At 45.6% G+C, this 23862-nt stretch overlaps 1 protein-coding gene across 1 annotated transcript in view; it reads right to left on the bottom strand.

Annotated features, from left to right (window-relative positions):
• The window catches only part of trdn (triadin), a 389006-nt gene that overhangs the window by 249794 nt on the left and 115350 nt on the right, over positions 1–23862 (bottom strand). The window contains exons 5-6 of the mRNA XM_041187396.1: positions 18441–18470; positions 5112–5141 (exon numbers count right to left, since the gene is read on the bottom strand). Coding sequence (XP_041043330.1) covers positions 5112–5141; positions 18441–18470 — 60 coding nt within the window. The remainder of the gene's footprint in view (positions 1–5111; positions 5142–18440; positions 18471–23862) is intronic.

Below are 23862 nucleotides of genomic sequence, written 5' to 3'. Positions count from 1 at the left end.
TTCCGGGTTTGTGCTCAGCCCCACACCCAATGGCCACATACCCTAGTGTGCACCATTACGATGGGGACAAGTCATCTTGACCTCCCTCCAGATGCAACATCTCTTGCAGAAGTCAGGGCAGGACCCTTGGGCACCCAGAGGGAGAAGCCAATACACACCCCGGCAGCCTCCTCTCAGGACACCCCAAGGGTGTGCAGCCATTCATAGCCCCCTCTTCCTGCGACCCCATCCAGTCCAGCTGCTCATACCACTGAGGGCACTTCTTCCTCTGAGCAAGAGACTCTTATCAGGCTGGGGCCCTCCAGGCCACGGGCCACTAGAAGACTTCATCAAAGACATTAGGATATAGCAGTCAGCAGGCTGCCTCCACCTCTGCTGCGGATGTCAGGGCTGCACCTAGGCATAGCAGTTGAGTAAGGAAAGTTAAAAAATTTTGAAGTCATGTTTGGGTCACGGCAGTGCTATACATGAAAAGAAATTTCCCATTTGTGAATACATTTGATGGTTATGCGAATGTTTTGGTTAACTGAAGGCGTTGTGAACTTGTACATTGGAATCCTCTTATTTCAAGGTTTAGCCATCCTCCCACTCAGTGACAGTGTCCCACTGTGAGATTAACATTCATGTGATGTCAACCTCAGTTGAACTAGTCTACGCACCCTTGTGTGATGTCAGGGAGATGTGTTTAAATCTTTGTGTGATGTAAGCATTTTTCACCCTTCTTCCTCAAGGAACACCATTGAGTGAGGGCAGTTCATCAGCATTGATATTCTTGCAGCATTTGTGTCTCCTCAGTGGTAATGGCAGAAGAAGAGACATGCATGGGAGGAGGAGATCCCTAGGCACGTGCACATCTCAGTCTCAGGAATGTTTGCATCATTAGATGGCAGCAAAGGCATCAAGTCTACTCTCGCATCACTCTTGTTCCTAAGTGGGCTCTCAGTTCCCATAGTAAGCTCACTCACAGGGCACCATGGACCAAAGCAGAGATCATGGCCTGGTGATTCATTAGGCCAGAACACGGAAGTGTGAATGAAAGACTCATTCTCGCTGCAGATCATCGGACATCCCCTGAGATGAAAGGGAATGGCATTGAGGGCTGGGAGAGATGTGGCCATAAGCCCTCACTTAACTTTACTCTTCCTGGAACCTATCAGCAATTAACATATCACGGGCACGTCTCCCATATCTTCCTTCCTTCATGGATGATCGCGATCATACTGACCCTCAGCAGCCTCCTGAGGTTCCTGAGCCTCTAGATCTTCATCCTCCAATGAGCTGTCAGCCTCCTCCAGTTCATCCTCTGGCAGGGGTTCACCTCTTTGCATTGCCAGGTTGTGAAGGGCGCAATAAACTGCGATGATGTGGGAAACCCTACCGGGAGTGTACTGGCGTGAGCCACCTGAGCGGTCCAAGCATCTGGAGCGTATCTCCAGAAGCCCTATGGTCTGCTCTATAAGGGAGGTGTGGACCTGTCAGCAGCATTGTATGTCTCCTTGGGTGATGCACCCGTGTCATCAGCCTCCATTTCAGTGAGTACTCCTTATATCCAAGCAGCCACCCCTGCAGACGTACTGGCCCCTCAAAAATGTCAGGCAACCGAGAGTGACTCAGGATGTAGGAGTCATGGCAACTCCCAGGGTACCGTGCATAAATGTGCTTCTGGTGATCACCCAACAGTTGTACATTGATGGAATGATAGCCCTCGCAGTTTATAAACATTACGGCCTCCTGCCATGGAGCTCATATAGCCACATGTGTGCAGTCTATTGCACCCTGCACTTTGGGGAAGCCTGAGATGGCGGTGAAGCCAGTGAATCTTGCAGCCTGGCTATCCTTGTCCAGAGCAAACCTGACATAATGATAAGCCTTCCTGCAAAGGGCATCTGTGATCTCCTTTTAGCATCGATGTGTTACGGACTGTGAGAGACCACACAAGTCCCTTGTTGATCCCTGGAAAAATGCAGAGGCAAAGAAATTGAGCGCTGCGGTCACCTTCAAAGCTATTGGCAGGGATACCCTCCAACTTCACGTGGCGTTAGGTCTTCACAAAGAATGTGGTGTACCTAACGTACCAGAGCTCAGGGTAAGTGCAGATGTGCATGGCATTGCCCCTCACTCATTTGTAAATAGGAGAATCTTCTACAATAAACCCTAGATCTGGCAATTTGCCTCTGTCATCTGGGTCTCTCCACCTGACCCTCTTGTTCATGCTCTGGCTCCACTTGACCATGTCCCTCAGGCATGGCCTCTTGCTAGAGCTGTGCATGGAGTCGCCTCTCCCTTCTTTGCCTCTCCATTGCATTAGGACCCTGACAAAGGCAGTATTGAGCCTTGGATCCATATGTGCTTTTGCCTTCTCTCTGAAAGAAAACATTGAAGACATTAATGATTCAAGGGGCAAGAAAGTGAAGCTCAGAAGATGAAACATATGGAAACTGTAAGGGTCTATCGTTTTTCCTGCCCTACATGCATGGTGGCTGATGCTACCTTGTCCCTGAGACACTAGCATACACAGAGGTGACCAAGATGACATCGCAAATATGTAACACCTTGAACCCCGCATGGGATGCTAAGGTTTAATTGAAATGAGTGACCAAACCTAGTTCTGTGCTCCAATCTCTGATGTGGCATATTAATGACCATTCAAATGCTCATGGTCAATGAGTGGATGCCCTTTGGCCTGGTGAACATGTGTCAGGCCTTCACTGATGGAATGCCATATATGATCCAGCTGTGCCTCCTTCACTATTGCCTGCATTCCCAAATTCTACATTCCTATGTGTTACTCTTGAGATGCAGTGACCATGATGTGAAGCCACTGAGTTCTGATTAGTCCTTTAACAGTGCTAATCAAGGCATTGGTTTCAACCCAAGGAGGTGGTCTTCCTTTTCTCTCTAAGGAGACTCCTGTTCACTCTTGCAGCAACAAGAAGTTAGAGAGCAACTCCAGAAAGGCCCACCCCTGTTCGCCCTTCCCCCTCAGCCATTCCACAGCCTTCCCTCCCCTTCACCTTTCCCCCTCACACCCCTTCCATAGCCTTCCTTCCCATTGACCACTTCATGTTTGTCATCCCCACCCTCGCCTCACAGCCCACCCCTAGCTGAAGTGCTAATTCTTGAAGGTGGAGTTCTGCCTGACTACCACTGCACAGTGCTGTCCTATGGATAATGGTCTCAGCCACCGGGAGTAGAAGACTCCTGCACTCCCCAACCCCGGCCACAGTACTGGTCATTGTCTGAAAGTGGAGGCCTGCCTGAGTACCCCAGCACAGTGCTGTTCTTCGGGACAATGTAGGCAAAGAGCAGGAGCAGACCAAACCTATGGCCTCAACAGTGTGACGTTCATCGCAACATGACTAGTGCAGCGCTACGAAGTTACGAGTGAACTGAGGTCCGCCTAGTGCACACCACCCCTTTTCAAACAGGTTTGAGGCCAACATAATTTCCCGCTGATGTGACACAAGATTGGGAGGCCTCACAAGATTCTGGCGAGCAGCAATTTAATGATCATTCATGAGATGTTAATGAATGCAAATGGCGTTCACGCCACCAGTCAGCAGGATAGCCAACTCACCATTAACCCGTCATTGGGAGAATTGAAAACTGTTTTTACGCCGGCAGATTTCCAACTTTTTGCCTGCCGCTGGATTCTCTGCTCCTGCTCACCTGGGTGGAATGGGAAAATTATGTCCAATGTTTCAGGTCGATAATGATACTAAGGGATAAATCATCACTCTGATGAAGGGTCATCAATCTGAAATATTAACTCAGCTTCTCTGCACAGATGCTGCCTGACCTGCTGAGTGTTTCCAGCATTTTCTGTTTTTATTTCAGGTTTCCAACATCTGAGTATTTTAAATTAGTGAGTGATGTCCCATGATAGTACTATTGATAAATCCTTCCAACACTTTAAGAAACTGGCAAGTAATGTTACTGTTGGGGCAGTAATTGGATGAGTTAGTTTAATCATGTTTTATTGTCGATAGGACACACTTAGGCAATCCCAGTTTGTCAGGCATGTTGCAGTGTGACAGCTTTACTGGCCAGGGGAAGCAGCTATCTTTGGTCCACAGGTCTTCAACTGTACACTGACCCCCAAGTTCACCTTTGAGACTGTCAAGTTGACTGAACCTTTATCCTTTACTCTGTAAACCTTTCACCTTAGGCTGATCAAAATACTTCTGAGATATCATTAATATGCAGATACCGCTCAATTTAATGCTATTCTCTAAAAAGAAAATTGTATTGAGTTTCAACTTGACACCAAATTATAAAAATTACATTGAAAATGGCTGCCTGTTATAGAACCTGTCCAAATGTAATTCCTGTCAAAATTAATGCAAATGAAAATTGGGTGATTTCAATAGCATGCAGCCAATCCCCAATGTCAGTTTTACACCTAAGTGGTGAGTTGAAAATGCACCTTGTAGTCTTGCATTAAAGGAACAGTTGAACTTGAAACTCATTAAAAAGATATCACTTGCAGCACCTCTACAAGTAATACAAAATAGCAAATTCAAGTAATGCTTTGTTCAATCTAATGAAACATAATTGTATCACCTCTTGGAGAGCTCATTGATTCATTGAAATGAAGATCAGGCAGTGCACAGGCTTGCAGACAAAGATGCGAAGTGTTCTGTTTGCCTGAATAGAGCTAAATCGGTGTTAATTGTGCCACTTATTTATTTAAGTTGTTTAAATGAAAATGTTCAATTGTAGATCTTCCATTTAGTAACAGACTTAATCAAATGTGAAATCCTAAAACTGTTCAAGTGAAAATTGGCATTTTGAAATTGAAAAACACTGCAGATAGGTAAATTTTGGAATCCTTTTAAACCTGAAAACAGTGTAAACAATACATTTGGAAAACAAGTAAAAGGATACTGCAATTGAACTAATTGTAAAAAAATTAGCTGTATTCAGAAAACTGAATAGATTCATATGATATTTCAAGCATGAAACAAAGATTAAACAGCTTAATATAGCAGGTATACAATTTTCAAAATTTTAAACGATGCAACAGCAGTGAATGTCAAATACATCACTAGCTTTCCTCTTATAAAAGAATGCTCTGGGAGTGTGTAGCATTAAGATGAGAAACTACCAACCTTTTCTTTTAGATGGAGGATGAGGTTCATCTGAATAAAAAGAAAGACGAAAAATTTTTTTTGAAATTACATTTCCAGGAGATAACCCAGAGAAAAATCACAGTTCTACTAATGAAAAAAAAGAGATTGGAAATGATCTTCAGGAACAATTGCCAATTGTCTCAGCACATGATAAACATTTTTAAATATTTAAAGAAATTCCAAAGCTCTCCAAATTCAATTTTCCTGTAAATCCGATATGATTCTATCCTTTCTCCAGATTCAATAAAACAGAAATTTTGCATTTTTTTGACAAAATACATGACATTTCTATTTTTATAAAATTAAGTCAAAAACTAGCAAATTAGTCAAAAACATTCTTAGGGTCTAAATCCGTTCCAAAGCAGTTAAAAATGTTCTCTATTGGTTAACTATTTATCCTCAGAAGCAAAAAAAACTGGAGAAAGAAATCACCACCTTTTGAATGACAAGAAATAGATGAGCTGCTAACTAGGTTTACAGTAGTACAGTCTCCAAAGATTGAAACCTGGTTTTGAATAACTCTATTCAGCTGTAGGGTATTTATCCCCAACGAGATCAAAAAGTTTCTTCCACAGATCATAAATATGCAACTTATACAACCTCAATTTTGTCTTGCGTTCAGGGACTAGATGGTGGTTCTTTAGGGTTTGACTGATTCCCTAAGAAAGCTAATAAGACTGTACTCCATAAAACCATTATTATTTATTTACAACTCTATGTACATCTCTAACTGCACATAAGATTGTACTTCTCCTTCCCTCCAAGCTTCTGTTACTTAGTCATGTAACAATACACCATAGTTACAGCAGCATCAGGTGCTTCTGATGTTAACACTACACCTCCTCCTGATGCCAGTCTTCAGCCAATCCAATTCACTCCACATGATATCACGAAACAGTTGAAGGCTAAGGATATTGCAACGGCTATGGGCCCTGACAATATTCCAGCCACAGTACTGAAGACATATGCTCCAGAACTTGCCGTGCCCCTAGCCTAGCTGTTCCAGTACAGCTACAACACTGCCATCTACCCAGCAAAGTGGATAAGTGCCCAGGTATGTCCTGTACACAAAAAAAAACAGGTCAAATCCAACCCGGCCAATTATCACCCCAACAGTCTCCTCTCAATCATCAGCAAAGTGGTGAAAGGTGTTCATAGGTGAACAGTGCTACCAAGTAGCAATGACTCAGCAGTGACCTGCTCACTGACGGCCAGTTTGGGTTCTGCTAGGGCCACACAGCTCATAACCTCATTATAGCCTTGGTCAAAACATGGTCAGAGGAGCTGAACTCCAGAGGTGAGGTGACAGTGACTGCCCTTGACATCAAGGTAGCATTTGGCCAAGTGTGGCATCAAGGAGCTCTGGCAAAACTGAAGTCAGTCAGAATCATAGGGAAAAATCAGAGGGAAAGCTGGTTGGAGTCATACCTAGCACAAAAAAAGATGGTTGTGATTTGTTGGAAATCAATCATCTCAGTTCCAGGACATCTCTTTAGGAATTACATCATAACGTCAGAAGTGGGCATGTTCGCTGATGATTGCATAATGTTCAGCACCATTTGTGTCTCCTCAGATACTGAAGCAGTCCATGTCCAAATGCAGCAAGACCTGGGCAATATCCAGGCTTGGGCTGACAAGTGGCAAGTAACATTCGTGCCACACAAGTGCCAGGCAATGGCCATCTCCAACAAGAGAGAATCTAACCATCACCCCTTGACATTCTATGGCATTACCGCATGGAATCTCCCACAATCAAAATCCTGGGGATTGCCACGGATCAGAAACTGAACTGGACTAGCCATATAAAAACTGTGGCTACAAGATCAGGTAAGAGGCTAGAAATCCTGCGACAAGTAACTCATCCCCTAACTCCCCAAAGTTTGTCCACAAGGCCCAAGTCAGGAGTGTGATGAAGTGCTCTCCACTTGTTTGGATGAGTGCAGCTCCAACAACACTGAAGAAGCTCGACACCACCCAGCACAAAGCAGCCCGCTTGTTTGACACCACATCCACAAACATCTATTCCCTCCAGCACAGTGGCAGCAATGTGTACCGTCTACAAGATGCATTGCAGGATTACCAAGGCTCCATAAACAGCAACTTCAAAACACACGACCACTACCATCTAGAAGGACAAGGGCAGCAGACACATGGGAACACCACCGCCTGGAAGTTCCCCTCCAAGCCACACATCATCCTGACTTGGAAATATATTGCCGTTCCTTCACTGTCATTGAGTCAAAATCCTGGAGCTCCCTCCCTAACAGCACTGTGGGTATACATACACCATATGGACTGCAGCGGTTCAAGAAAGCAGCTCATTGCCACCTTCTCAAGGGCAATTGAGGATGGGCAATAAATGCTGGCCTAGCCAGTGACGCCCACATCCCATGAACAAATTTTTTTAAATTCTGATGGTGAGATCCCATTTTGTAGCAATGAGGTTCTGTAACTAAGAGGGGCTAAGTTAATATCTTTGTTCTTTTTAATCAATTCCTGATTGTCCAAACTCATCTTTCTTCTTCTCCATTCGACTGAGGAAAGCTGGGTGAGCTAGTAACATGCAATGAAACTATATTCCTATGTAAAGTTGTGGAATAATTTGTTAGCAAACTGAGGACTTTTGTCTGACACTTCAATGTCCCGGATACCATGTCAGGAAGATTCTCTTCAGTGATTAAATGAGTGCGTCTGTCATGATGCTGTGCAATCTGTTCACTTTATTCCATCTGGAATAGTAATCAGTGACAATGATAAATACTTTGCCTTTAAGCTCAAGTAAATCCATTCCCAAGCTCTCTCATGGCCTCATTGGAGAAGAGGTTTGCTCTGCTGTTGGTTATTCACTGAACATATTAAGCAATTCAAGATTATTTCTTCTATGGAATGACTAATGCCTGGCCACAAGACTGCTGGGCTGTTGCTCGGAATTTCACTATCCCAAAATGACCTTGATTTACTTTTTAGGCAAATTTTGAATTGAAGTGTTTTAGGGATGACTAGTCTATCATTAAGAATTATGGAATCATCAATGATTGTGAGGTATTTTCTCTGTTTGAAGTGCTGGCATTGTATTGGGTTGTTAGGAGTATAATCTGGTCATCTTCTTTGACAATAGTCTTTTACTTAGATGCATTCATCATCACGCTTTTGTGCTTGATTAATCTCTTGTAGTGTCTTCTCAGTGGCTCGTAAGTGTTTGGTAATGAATGAAGTATATGCTTCCACTCCCTCAATCAAATACAAATCTTCCATTTTGATTCCTTCCACTGGTATTCTTCATAGTAAATATGCTGTCCTATGGTACTTCCCCTGAACATACTCAGTCACTGTATCATTCGTCTGAATCTGAAACATTGAATTCTAGGCGCCAATTTTGCAATCCCCTTTTGGGTAAGAAGACTAACCAAAGGCTTGTGGTCAGTTTCAATTTTAAACCTTAATCCCATCTCATAATCAGATAACTTCTCATAGGCCCATGTGGCTGTAAATGCTTCTTTCTCAATGGTTGCATACCTTTCCTCAGTGTCTGTGAGTGATCTTGAGGTGGAATAAACTGGTCTTCTACTAACATAATTTCGAACTTGAAACAAAGCTGCACCCAAACCTATAGACAAAGCATCCGCTGCTACAATTGTTGGCAATTCTGAATCATAGTATGCTACGATTTCAGGTGAAATTAGAAGACTTTTGATCCTGTCAGAAGCATTTTGCAGGTCCACATTCCAGCATCACTGTTGACCTTATCTCAACAGCTGTCTCAACTGCTCATTAATTTCCACCAAATTTTGAACTTGCCTACTTGGTTGATTATCCCAAGGAATCTTTGCAACTCTGTGATGTTCCTAAGCTGTGGGAACTCTCTAATCACCTTGGTTTTCAGTGGGTCTGCTGTTATTCCTGAAGCTCCCACAATATTCCCTAGCAATTAAATCATTGGCCTTGCAAATTCACATTTCTTATTCAATGTCAAACCTGCTTCCTGTAGAACTTTGAGGATTGCTCTCACTCTACAGTCATGTTCTTCTTTCAATGAATTGTGTATGAGTATGTCGTCCCTATAACATATTAATCCTTTCATGCCTTCCAGGATCTGAAACATTGTTCTTTGGAATATTTTTGGCACAGAAGCAATTCTAAATGATAACCGGTTTAAACAATAATGACAGAATGGTGTTATACAAATGGTTAACAGTCTGGATTCTTTATCCAGAGGCAGCTCCCAAAAGCTGCTGTTTGTATTTAATTTAGTGAATAGGGTACTTTTGCTAAAATTTGGCAAGACTTTCATCCAATGATGCATTTGGCTGGATCTCACATTCCACTGATTTGTTCAGTTGAGTCAACTCCACACAGATTCTAATTGAACCATTAGGTTTTGGTACTATGACCATTCCAGAACACCACTTCATCAGCATGGTTACTCAAGAGCTAATCTTCTGCTGTAACGTGTTCTTAATCTTGCTCTTGACTTTGTCTAAGAGTGGGTGAGGCACTTTCCTCAGTGTAAAGAGGCAAATTGGCTTAGAATCAGCTGCTAGGTTACATAATATTTTGGCTTTAACTTTCCTAAACCTGAAAATAATGTTGGGAATTCATTCCTGAATACATTTTTGGACTGCTCATCAGCAATTCCATCAATTTTATGTATCAGCCTCACCTTTTAAGCTTTCCTGCTTAACAATGATAATTCTTGATTCTGTATGACATGGGGAAGTTCATTGATTTCTTTAACCTTGTATCTTAATCTTGCCAAGGATTATCCTATAACTTTCAGTGTAGTTCCTCCTGGATCTTGCAACCAAATGGATGATGGCTGTCATGTGATATATTTAAGTCACTTTATTTCATCAGGTAAGACTGAAACACCAGCACTTGTGTCTGAGTTAAGCGCTGTGGGCTATTCATTCACTCCTAGTTTAATGCTCCAGTAATTATTTTCTGTTTCCCTAGGAAGGTTATTTGTTTTTCTCTGGCTTTTCCATTTGTTCTATTTGGTTTGGCCTTGTTATTTTCTCTTTTCTTGTGGGCTACTTGTGTTTTAGAACGGCAGATAATTTTAGAATTTCCCAACTTTCCACAGTTCTGGCACTCTGTTGACCCTGCTGGGAACTCTTTCCGTTTGTGCAGGGTTTTCTCACCACACCTAGAGCATTTCAATATGGTGGTTGGCACGCTTTCCCCCAATTTCATGAGCTTCTGCTTTAATGCGGTTTCTCTTTTCTGTCTGACATTTTGAATGGCCTCACTCATTTGTTTCCAAAGGATATCACTTTCCCCATGAGCAACTATTCTATTTTGCTTTTTGAGCTTGGCCAGTCATGTATTAGTGAGAGTTAGTCCTCTCGTTTGTCAGAGATCTGAAAGAGTTTCATCTAGGACCACAACTACTATACAATTGTGTATTAATGCATCTCTCAGGATCCCGTAGGCACAACATTTTTCTAGCCTATAATGTTATTAATGAATGAATCGATGGATTCCCCCAGGTTTTATTTCCACTTATTAAATTTTGCTCATGCAAACCTTTTTGTGCAAACCTAAAGCTGTTAGTTATCTGGAAAATCTCTTTCTTTGGGTGCCCCGGTGTTGAGTCTGTTGCAAGCCTTCAGCACTTCGGAATGGTTCTGGGAATGCCAGTGTATACACCCTGCTTGTCATAAGCTCTGGATCTGCTGCTGCTTCTGTAGTCTGGCTTGTAAATTCTGGCTCAATGTTGTCTGGACTTGGGGCCTGTATCTTAGCTTACGTCCGCTGCACCCACAATGGTGCGAGTTTTTCAAGTGAGTCTTCAATCAATTCTCTTTTTATCTTTCTTCCAAGGAACCGTAGGTTTGTCAGGTCTGTAATCTTTTCTTGGAGTTTCTCTGGGTCTTTTGCTGTCTGCTGCCACCATGGGCAGGATCTACCAGTTGGCAAGTGGGGGGGCGGTGCCCGCTCGCTGAAGCGTAAAATGACCCGGGATGACATCGGGTGGAACTCCCGACGTCACCCTGTGTCATTTCTATTTTCAGGTCGGCAGGGGCGCAGCCGAGTCAGCTGCGAGCTCGCTGACCTGTCAATGGCCTATTGAGGCCATTGCAAAAGTAATTAAGGTCGTTAATGAACGTGCCCATCCAACCTTAAGGTTGGTGGGCAAGCCAGGAGCCCTGACGGGGTTCGGAAAAAGCAGGATACCTCATCCACAGGTGGGATGAGGTTTCATGAGGATATTTAAATCTTTAAGAAAGGTTTCAATAAAACTCATGGACATATCCCAACTCATGTGACAGTGGGCAGAATTTTCCAGCTGAAATGCAAGTGGGGTAGCCTGCACATCAGCGCTTATAATGCTGCGTGCTGATGTCGCGCGAGCGTCCTGAAGTCAGCGCGTGGCATTGCAATATTTCAGTCGCCAGGCGCGCTCAGTAGTGTAACTCTCACCCGCCATTAATTGAAGGCCTCGTTAAGGCCCTTAACTTGCCAATTGTCCAGGATTTTGAGGGGCCCGTGCGAACGTTGGATCGGCGCACGGGCCCAACAGGCAGGCGGGTAGGAGATTTTTTAATAAAACTCATGCAATGTCGGGATATGTGGACTCAGAGGGGTTGTTCATGTTTTCCACGAAGTTTTAATTACAGAAAGTGTTTTAAAGTTGCCTGTTTGGTTGTTAGCAGTTCACATCGATTTCCAAGTGCTTTTTGTGTACTTTGAAACCAGTCTGCAGACAATAATTTTTCTCAGGCCTGCAGCTTTCTGGAGGCCTCCATTTAGCCTGGGGATATGGGTTCTGACATCTCCACTGGAGGCAGCTCCTCTGAGGAGAAAGAGAAGGATTGAATAAGGAGGAGGCCAGGAGTGGACAATCAGCCTCCAGGGGACCCACCTTTGAGAGGGCAGGTGCAGGCACAAGCGGCGCACGGCCAAGAGGTTGTCCAAGATGCAAAGGGCCACAGAAAATGCAACTATCCTGCTGCCAGGGTATACAGGCAGCAAAGCAGCTACCTCAATATGACTGAGGTGCAGTGCCGAAGGAGGCTCCGACTCTTAAGGGAGACAGTCAACTACATCTGTCAGATGATTGGCCCTGAGATTTCTCCTAACTTTGTGGGTGGACACTCCATGCCAGCGGCTGTGAAGCTCACAGTTGCCCTCCACTTCTATGCCTCTGGCTCCTTCCAGGGTTCAGTGGGTGATCTTTGCGGCATCCCCAGATCAGTTGTCCACACTTGTGTCAAGCAGGTTACAGACACTCTGATCAGACGGATATTGACCTTCATCCACTTCCGTTGCAACCAGGCAAGTCAAGCACAGTGAGCCAGAGGCTTTGTGGCAAATGCTGGCTTCCCCAACATCCAGAGTGCAAGAGACTGTACACATGTTGCCATCAAGGCACCAGCAAGTGAGCCTGGTGCCTTCGTCAACAGGAAGGGATTCCACTCCATGAACGTGCAGATAGTGCGTGATCACAGAATGCGGATTCTGCAAGTTTGTGCAAGGTACCCAGGCAGCTCCCACGATGCCTACGTCCTCAGACACTCCCAGGTGCCAGGGCTTTTCAGTGCTCCAGCTCAACTGGATAGATGGCTGGTAGGTGACAAGGGCTATCCCCTCAGAAGGTGACTCATGATGCTTCTGTGCTGTCCAAGAACAGGAGCTGGGCAGCGGTACAATAGGAACCATGGCACCACAAGCACTGTGGTGGAGAGAGCCATCGGTCTTTTCAAGATGCGCTTCCGTTGCTGGACCGCTCGGGGGGGTGCACTCCAGTATCCCCCAGATTGCATCTCTCGATAGTGGTAGTATGTTGCACTCTGCACAATCTTGCGCTGGAAAGGGGGGATGCAGTTGATGATGAAGACCTTGATGCCCTGGATGAGACTGCACATGATGAATCCAGCAGTGCCTCAGAGGATGAGGAAGCACAGGGTAATGATGAGGGGCAGCACACCGACCCGCTACTACACCAAGGAGGCAGGGACCCCCAGGATAATTTAATCCAAAGAACCTTCAGCTACCTCCACACACATGGATCAGCAGGAACAGCATTGCCTGGCGCATCCACAAGTGGAACTAAGGTGCCACATCTTCCACCTCATCAGTTGCAACTAAGGGCTTAGTACAGAAATATCAATGCCCACTCAAACACTCATGATATGTCTGTGAAAAAGAGAAATGCACCACAAAGGAAACACCTTCAGCCATGGTCAGAAAAGTGGACTTTATTATGTCCAAAAAAAAACACAGACTTCATTGCAATAAGAAGAATTTTGTTCCCTATTCTAAGGCAAAATCACTAGTGACATACCCGTTGAGTGCCTAACGTGCCTCATGCTTATGTTTATGGGTGCTATGTCTAGGTGCCACCCCATCGGTTGGAGTGGCTTGTGAGACAGCCTGCTGACTCTGCTGTCCTGTTGGATGACCTTAGCGGGCATCCTCTGGCCCATGGAGCCCGTGATGGCCCCGCCTGGAAGGAAGTGGCCAGTTCCAGAACTGGGAGCTCCCCAGTTGTCACAGCCTCAATGGAACCAACGCTGACTGGCAGAGGGGTGGAGGAGCCGCTGCCCTCATCCGGAGCGCCCTGAGACGGGCTCGCAGCGACAATAGGCAGCTGCTGTGCCGACATGAGGTCCCTTTTGACCTCTCTGCTCACCGCAGATGCAGGGGCACCAAGCGCCGACGCTTGGTGCCCACAATATCTCCCACATTGGGAATGACCACCTCTGGCCAGTACCGCTGTGAGGGCTTGCAGGTCAGAGTGTAACCCAATCAGAAGATTTTCCATTCAATTGAACCCCCTCTCCATGAGAGTCGCCAATCTCTCAGTGGAAGAAGCCTGAAGCTCTGTCCTGAGGATCATGCCTTCACGTGCACTCTACCTGGACTCCTCCATCGCAGAGACCAACTGAAGCACACCCTCATGCAACCCTGCCAGATGCAAACATGCTTCCTGCCACTTATCCTGCAGCTGCTGCATTGGTGACAACTCCAGAGGCACGTCATCAGTACTGGACTCAGCTTGTGCCTCATCCCCTGCAGTCCTCCGGCTGCTGGCACCATCGGCACTCTCTGTGCCTACCATCTCCTCCAGCGATTGTGAAGTGCCCTCTCCACTGTGATCCGGGACACTAGCCGACAGTAAATTCCCCACCAAGGTATCCGTGTGTACGCTGGTGCCTGGCAAGTTGCGCATGTTGGGCCTCAGGTGTGGAGGGGGGGCTGCGGTGTCTCTGGGCGCAGCCATCTGGTGGTGATGCTGAAATTAACAACAAGAACAGTGCATCAGTTAGTGTACATTCAGTTAAGCCTTTCATCCCTTTCCCCTCCCAGCCTTATAAGTCACTCGCCCTTCAAGACCCTAAGGAGACGAACATTGGTGGGGTGGAAAAGAGTCAAGAGAAGCCTCAACCATTGGACGTGCATACAGACAGGCTGGTCAGATGGCCTCAGGAATACCACATGGCATGATATGTACCATTGGAGTGGGGAGAGTGCAGAGGTACCTGACCTGGATGCATGATGGCCTGGATAGTTGCGGTGCTGAGGAAACATCATTGCGACATTTTCCGTGGATCACAGGAGATTGAGAGGTCACATTATTGACCTTTATACCATTAGGAGGGGCATAGACCGGGTGGGCAGAAGGCAACATTTCCCCTTGGTACAGGGATGAGGAACATGGCGGCATTTATTTAAGTTGAGTGCCATGAGGTTGACAGCTGAGGTGCTGAGAACCTTTTGGACAGAGTAATATGGGGCGCACTGGCTGAAAGGTTGGTGGAGGTACCAACCCCACTAAGATGCAATAAGTCTTTGGCTGTGCAGCAGCGATGCTATGGCATATTAGGCCAAGGTGATAGTGGTCACAAATGGGATAAGGTAACTTTGGAAGGTGGTGGAGATGTGAATCCTCAAGGGGACGAGGGACCTTTGTGTATGACCCACATGTCAGTGTCTCAGTCTGTAAATGAGCAGTGTTGCAGCATTAACGATTGCAGCAATCATCAGTGGTTTGGATGGTGGGCAGACAGAGTGGATGGCACTGTGGACCTCAAATACCTGGCCGCTGGACCCCAGCCTCACTGCCCTGGCCTCCTGCCTCCTGCCTCCTCCCCAGCTCCATGGCCTGCTCCTGAAATGTTGTGAGGCACTGGAGCAGGGCGTGCCCACCTCCATTCCTCTGGCACTCCCGCAGATTGTGTTGACTTTTTGCCTGCAGAACAGAGAAGAGGGTTTACTGGGGCTGATCGCTCATGTACTCTGCACGCGCACGCCATACCCCAACCACAGTGGCCCATCTGAGGCCTCCAGAGGCTCCTGTCCACATTACTGGTGATCAGTTCCCAGAAGATAGTACGGCTGCTCCCAACCACCTCTCCCAACAGCCACCTTGAACAAATTCAGCTTTGAAAAGCACACGGGTCTTAGCGCCCATTGCAAGGAGGCATAACTAGGTGCAGCACTGAGGCCAGCAGACGGCGCTTGGCCACAACACCTTGAGGCACCCCTTGCGCCATCTCATCACCATCAATATGACATGTGTTGGAGTTCTGAGTATGTGTCTAGTGGTCTCCACTGCAGGTTGCCCCCAGACTACTCAAATGCCACAAACACCAACGTATGCTTTGGGGAGAACCCATCTTATCACTAAGGCTGATGTAAGCATGGTCAGTACCCATTTGCCTACCCAGTATGCACCAAATGCCCAATGCAGTAACAACAGCAAGATGTGGGGGGTGGAGGGGTGGGGGTGGGGGTGGGGGGGGAGTGCGGTGGTGGATGCAGGGGGGTCTCAAAGGCTAAGGCTACCTTCTGGGTTAAATGGCCAAGGCTGACATGGTACTCACCCGTCCAGAGCGCATCAAATCATTGAACCTCTTGCGGCACTGGGTGCCAGTGCGCAGCACATCATCATGGGTGTTCACAGCCTCACCAACCTCCTCCCATGCCTGGCTGGTGACATGGGGGGCCCTCTTCCTCCCATCCTCCAGATACAACACATGCTGACGGCTGGACACCTCTTGGAGGAGGACAGCAAGGCAGGCATCGGAGAATCGAGGAGCACAATGGCCCCCCGCTGGCCTCTCCTGCAGCCTGCACCCCTCCTCCTGCTCATGCTCCTGTGGAATCACAGCTCCCTCCCTCGTTCCCCAGGTGGCCATGGTGCACTGCATCAAGAAGGCTGCCTGGCCAATCTTTATACAGGCTGCTGGTTCCCCATTGGAATCGGCAGTCTGAGGCTGCCCGCCCCTGTGTCTATTTTCCTGTTCTCCACAGGAGTCGCTAACCCGCTGGGCGGACCTTAATTGTCCCGCCTGTGGAAAATGGCGGCGCGGACGGTTTCAGCGGTGACAATTGGCTGCCTGCCGCCAAGTCGGTCGAGCCTGCCTGCCCGCCCGTCAAACAGAAAATTCTGACCAGTGTCATATGAGGGGACATAGCAGGGAACATTTTTAAACATGTTTAGTGAAAGTTTTAAATCAGAGATGATCTCCCTGAAGCAGCACTCCCGGCTGAGGGAATATCCCCCCCCACCCCCCCACAACACGCCCTCCACCACCCCCCGTCCGCACAGGGAGTGCATAATACTTCCTGGCAGACATCACGCTGAGCGGGTCTTAATTGGCCTGCACACGTAAAATGGCTGTGCACCTCCAATTGGGGGTGCCGATCGGAGGCGCGCCTGCCCACACCCACTCCTGCACTTTCCCCCCCCCCCCACAACGTTGGGAAAATTTTTCCCCATGTTTCATCATTTGTTCAGGGTCCAGATGGTGTTCTTTAAGGTTTGACTGTTTACCCGAGAAAGCTACTTAAGACTGTAGTTTGTAGTACACACATTTCAGTAACTCTACTTGAGGTTGTACTTCTCGGTCCCTCCAGATCTCTGTTACTTAGCCATGCGACATTGCACCATAGTTATATCAGCATCAGGTGCTTCTAATGTTAGTCCTTTATTATACAACCTCCTGGCCAGAGTGAGTTACTCTCAGCTATCAGGGAGTTGACACCAAGGGTAGAGATCAGACCTCACTGATTCTGCTTTATGGGAATAAAATAAACTCACTGTGGACCAATTTCAGGGACTAATACCCTGCAACTAAATGACAGCCAAGGTACCTGAGCTGATATTGTATCAGACCATTGATCAGGCATCCGTGGGAGCTTCTAAAAGGGTGTTAGTTCCGTTACATATGCAAATGAGGAGTCTAATTCTTATTTTATGCCCCTTAGGAGAAATTGGACATAGCAGAGTGCTTTGGATTCTTTAACAATCAATGTAACTTGAGCAATGGACTCCTCCTCCTCATTGCCATTACACCCTCTGTTTCAGTATTTATTGCAGATTACGACGTATAAGTTAATGTTTGAAGCATCGAAAAAATCTATCCAAAAACATCGGTTGACTTAAACACCAAATATAAAACATGAACCACAGGTGTGGTGCAGGAGGAACCATTTCTGTTCACTGGTCGTCAAGTGTGGTTCTGCTCTGTGTGGGCATGTCTTAAACTGCCATGCGCCTTTTTGGCAACAGGGCCAACATCACCTGCTTTATCCCATGCACCAACTTATAACATAAGTGTAGCCCTAAACGTGTAATTATTAGCTGAAAAATTGAGGGTGTGGGTCAACAAATACATCGAGTATAGGCCATTTTGGTACCGAAAAAATTGGATCATCTATACGCTGGGTCGACTTATACAGGATCTACGATACTTTAGGCTTGCTACCAGACTTGCAAATGGCTCAATACTCATTTTTTAAAAATATAGCCAAGCTGCCTGTAGAGTCGCGATGTGCTGGCAGCTCAGTCAGATAATGTTAATGGGGTCCAATTACAGGCAAACAGCATGTGTGTTCCCTGCATATTTATTTCAGAACTGACAATGAACCTAATACAGTTACATCCCAAAATGCTCAGAAAATATTAAATGTATTGCTCCAGAAGGCTTTTGATGCAAAATCAGTCATTTAATAGAGATGTTCAGATGTGGAGATATAAGGGATCATGGAGAAAGAGTATATACCACATTTTGCACAGAAAAAATTTGGAAATGGGTTATACTTAAACGTTGTTTCAAACAAAAGTGTATTGATATAGACTTTTTAAAAAAACAAACCAAAGCATGTTGAAATGTTGCAATTTAACTTATTTCTACCCAAATCCAGCAAGGATTAATAGATACAAATCATGAGCCATGGGACACTGATATCAACTGTACCAGCCCAATATGTGGTCAACTGAGGTCACCCAGTTCAGCGCAGACCAGAAGCTGAATTTGCATCAACACGATAAATTATTTCTACACTGAAAATACCAACCTTTTTGTTTAGCTGGGGGGTGAAGAACTCCTAAAATGGGTTAAATAAAAGGAAAATAAGTAAGTATCAGTTACATTCCACAATGAAGATTTACAATTAACCATATGCAAATATATACAATAAGGTCAAGTAGAGGTAATTAGAGCATTCAGTTGTTTTAAAGAAAATCATCTTTGTCAATTGGGTAACTATTTATCCCTGGAAGATCTATAATGTCCTCAGAGGTAAAGGAGACACAAGAAAACTATGGAGCAAAGGAAATCACAACTGTTTGAATTACAAGAAACAGAGGGCTGGATTCTACATTCCCCTGCCCGTGGGTTTGAAGGTGGTGGATGGGCATAAATCCAGCAGGCAATCTACCTGCTGCCTGTCCCCACCACAATTTTACTAGTGTCAGGATGCCTGCCTGCCAATGGGCCAATTGAGGCCCTCCACTTAAGGGCCTCATCTTGCTGCCACTGGGATTTAACTGGCAGCAAGAAAGGCCCATGCCAAGCAACCAGCCTGCAATGGGGGTTGTCACTCCTAATGGGTCCTCTCGGCCCATCAGAAGTCCCCCACCAAGATATTACCCCATCTCCAGGTTCCCCTCTTCCCATGCCTCTCAAACCCTGACCCTCACGTCTCTCGCCAGGGCCTGTCAGCTTGGCACCCAGTGAGACCCCCTAACACGAGCAATGAGATACAGAGCAATTCTCCTCCTCATTACCAGAATGCAAGACTAGCAGTGGCCACTGCATGTGGCGGCATTGCCAGTACTGGACAGCTGCTAGCCGCTGATTGACCAGCAGGTTTCTGAGGCAGGACTTTCTGTCTCTGAGGGGCAGAAATCCTGCCTCCAATCTGTTAATGGCCAATCAGCCATCCAATGGATTCCAGGTAGCCATTCTTCAGCTGGATGGGCTTCCCCCTACCCCTGTCTTTTTAGCTGGGGGAATAGGGCCCCATAAAATCCAGCACAGAAGAACTGATTAACAAGGTTTATAATCTCCAAAGATTGATAGCTGGTTTCTAAAGAACTCCATTCAGCTGTAGGGTGCTATCCCCAACAGGCTCAAAAAGATTTATTCCATAGATCATAAATATGCAACTTACCCAACTTCAAGGCCTGAGTGAGTTTCTCTCAGCTATCAGACAATTGATACCAAGGAGTAGAAATCAGACCTCATTGCTCTGGTTTTTCAGGAATAAAATAAGTTCAATGAAGGCCAATTTCAAGGAACAATGGAACACTGAAGTATGGAATCATAAAAAAAATCAAAGCCTACAAAAAAATCTATGGGGGAGGGGAGATTTTAACTTTTTGACCTGTTGAGTGATATGGGGGTCCCAGTAGCCTGAAAAAAACCCAGAAATTGGGGTTTCCCGTATACTATGATCATATCGCAAACAAATTCTCTGTTTGGACTAGCCAATTAATGGCCAGCCAGTGTGAAACGCATGCTGAAAATCTCAGAGATGCCGGGGTGGGGGCGGGAAGAGTTGGGGTGATGATGTTTCCACGGGTGCAGATGAGCGCTGCGAGAAAGCTCTCTGAAGGCTGAAGATCTAAAAATGCTCAAATAAAGCTTTAAAAAGCTACAAGATATGTCCATGCATCACAATCCAGCACCTGAACATACAACTGATAAAAATGCAGTCCACAGATATTTATTTTTATTTTATTTCATCACGGAAATTTCATCCTGCCCTTGGATGAAGTTTGATGAAAAATGTAAAGGCCACCTGGCCGATTCACCTGTCCGCCAGCTGTAAGGTTGGATGGGCCACGGAAAATTGGAGACAATTGCGCCCTCTTAATTGTCAGCGGGCGCGCTTCCAACTTTTGCGCACACCCACTGAGTGAAATATTGTGCGAGTGCATGATGATGTCGGGACAGTCACCCGACGTCTTTTTGCATGATTTTAAGCCTGACCAGGTCGGGCACGTGCCTGCCCACGGGACATAAAATTAAGCCCATAGCTATCGCGGTCTTGGCCCCATTTCCCGACCATTCCCAGGTCGGCTGATCACGTGTGGATGCAGTGAGCCATTATAAACCCTACTGACCTCAGCAGGAATGTAAAATCCCACTGCTGTAAAATTCTGGCCATAGTCTGGAAAAATCAAGTAAGCAAAGGTCACCTAATCATAGAATGTTTTCGCGGTAGTTTCTTAGAAAAACACGTTCTGGCGCCAGCCACAGAGCAGGTTATACCTGACCTGGTATTGTGCAACAAGATAGGATTAATTAATGACCTCATAGATAGCAGCCATCGTAATATTGAATTTTACATTAAGTTTGAGGGAGCAAAGTGGGGTCTAAAACTAGTATTCTAAATTTAAATGAGGCCAACTATGAGGGCATGAAAGCAGAGCTAGCCAAAGTAACTGGCAAATTAGGTTAAGGGGTAGGTCAATGGAGATGCCGTGGCAGACATTTAAGGAGATATCTTATAATACACAGAATAAGCATATTCCAACAAAAAACAAAAATTCCAAGGGGAGGACCCACCATCCGTGGTTAACTAAAAATTTAAAGATTGTATCAAACTTAAAGAAAAAGAATACAATTGCACAAAGGTGGGTAGCAAGTCAGAAGATTGGACAGAATATAAAAAATAGCAAAGAATGTCTAATAGTCTAATATGGAAAGAAATAATGGAGTTCGAGAGAAAACTAGCTAGAAATATAAAGACAGAAAGTGAGAATTTCTACAGAAATTTAAAAAAGAAAGGAGTTAACAGAGTAAGCTTTGGTCCCGTAGAGACTGAGTCTGGGAATTAATAATAGAAAATAAGGAGCTGGCAGATGAATTGAACGGGTATTTTGTATCGGTCTTCACTATAGAGGATGTAAGTAACACTCCAGAACTACTTGTAAATTAGGAATTGGAAGGGAGGAAGGAGCTCAAGAAAATTACAATCACCAGGGAAGCGGTGCTGAGCAAATTGTTGCAGCTGTGGAATGACAAATCCTTGGGTCCTGATGGATTTCATCCTAAGACCTTAAAAGAAGTGGCTAGTGAGATAGTAGATGCATTGGTGTTAATTTTCCAAAATACCCTAGATTCAGGGAAGGTTCCATTAGTTTGGAAAATAGCAACTGTAACTCCTTTATTCAAAAAGGGAGGGAGACAGAAAGCAGGGAACTTAACATCTGTCATAGAGAAAATATTAGAAGCTATTAGTAAAGACAGCTATGGCAAGAAGAGTCAACATGGTTTTGTGAGAGGGAAATAATGTCTAACCAATTTATTGGAGCCTTTGAAGAAGTAACATGTGTTGTAGATAATCTTTATGCACTGTACTTAAATTTCCAGAAGGCATTTCATAAGGCACCACGTCACATGTTACTGCAGAAAGCTCACGATATAGGGGGTAACATATTGACATGGAAGATTGGCTAGCTAACAGGGAACAGAGAGTAGACATAAAAGGGTCAATTTCTGGTTGGCGAGATGTAATGAGTGGTATGCCAGAGCGATTAGTGGTGGGACCTCAACTTTTTACAGTTTAGAATGGTAAGAGGCGATTTAATTGAAACATATAGGGCAAAACTTTCCCCCTGTTGGGACGGAGTGCAGGGGTGGGCATGGGCGGGTGGCCCTCCGATCGGCATCCCCAATCGGGGCGGGGGTGGCGCGGCCATTTTTAGTGTGTGGGCCAATTAAGGCCTGCCCAGCGTGACATCCGCAGGGATGCCCTATGCGTTTCCTGTGCGTGGGGAAGGGCTCCTAAAATTGGAAGTGCGCTCCTTCGCACATACTAAGTGGTGCCTCAGGGAGTTCGGTGCCCAAAGTAAAAAAGTTACTGCAGTGAAAATTTCATTCACCATCCATATCCCCTCATGTGACAACATGAGTTGGGACATGGACATAATGTTAATTAAAAGTGTCTCTTAATTTTTTGGTTCAGCAATGAAACCTCATCCTGCCCGTGGATGAGGATTACTGCTTTTTCAGGTGGCCACCAGCGCTCCCGACCTGCCCGCCAACCTTAAGGTTGGACAGGCAGGGCCACTAATTAACTTAATTGTTTTTTTTAATGGCCTAAATAGGCCGTTGACAGGTCGGCAGGTGCACAGCTGACTCGGCTGTGCCCACGCCTACCAGAAAACGCAAATTCCACCTGACGTTATGCCACGTCATTTTACTCGTCATTTTACCCGCCCCCCCCGCTCACCGACAAGAAATTTCTTGCCATAAGATCCAGAGGAATCTTGGCAGGGTGGATGTGGGAAGGCTGTTTCCTCTTGTGGGAGAATCTAGAATTAGAGGTCACAGTTTAAAAATAAGGTGTTGCCCACTTAAGACAAAAATGAGGAGAATTTTTTTTTCTCAAAGTGTCATGAGTCTTTGGAACTTTTCCTCAAAAGGCAGTGGAGGCAGAATTGTTGAATATTTTTAAGGCAGTGCTAGATAGATTCTTGATAGGCAAGGGGGGGTGAAAGCTATTGGGGGTAGGTGGGAACGTGGATTACAATCAGATCAGTCATGATCTTACTGAATGGTAGAGCAGGCTTGAGTGGCCTACTCCTGCTCCTAATTCATATGTTCGTGAGGTCAGCTGTTTGCCACTTTGCATGCAGGTGCTGCCTCAAGAGTTTAAGACCTTCAGGGCTGCGTGGCTTTGGTGACAGAGGGCATTCTAGGAAATGTTTCATCATTTGAGATGTTTCTCCACAATCACAATTGACAGAATTCATTGGACTGTATCCCCATTTCTGCATAAGGATCTTGCAGTGGCTGACACTAGTCCTGTGGTGATAGAGATACAGCCAAGTGGGCCATGTTTTGCTGGTTCCTGGCGGGAGGAATTCCTTGGGATCATTAGACAACTCATGTGCCTTCATCTGTAGATGTTTTGACCAATCAGCAAGGCAGCTGCTTTGGGGGTTACAGTCTAGAGTCTGGACAGTATGTAAGAAGCTGCCCCTTCACTTGAGCCTCGTTGTTGCTGGCATCTTGCAAAGATGATGAATGTCGCAAGTCTACTTTGTCCAGACTACTCTTGATGTAACTTGCCTCCCTATAGCGGGTTGAGCAATAGCAGTAAGCAGGTATAGGTCATCCACTTTAGTAGGTTTCAGGCAGCCAGTAATAGCTTCACAATCTGTGTTGAGGACAGGAACCATTTTCTTGGCAATGGAGAGAACATTCCCAGAACTAGCATGCATATTCAACTGTTGAATAGCTGCAGGGCAATGACAGTTGTGCTCATACACTGCTGGGTCTTTATGTTCATGCATTTCTTTTAGAATTGCATCTTTTATTTTATCTTGCAATTCCTCGTTCTTCCTACCAAAAAGTACCACAGGTTGGAGGTTTAGTGGGGAATTGAGTCCTCTCGTGACATTGGAAGAAATTAGGTCAAAGGCTAGGGTGGGAAAAGTTACATACTTGATTGGGGGGTGGGGGAATAAGGGAGATTAAAGGCC

The sequence above is a fragment of the Carcharodon carcharias genome, chromosome 5, assembly GCF_017639515.1.
Source record: "Carcharodon carcharias isolate sCarCar2 chromosome 5, sCarCar2.pri, whole genome shotgun sequence".
Lineage (NCBI taxonomy): Eukaryota > Metazoa > Chordata > Chondrichthyes > Lamniformes > Lamnidae > Carcharodon > Carcharodon carcharias.
This window is presented reverse-complemented; position numbering and strand designations above follow the sequence as displayed.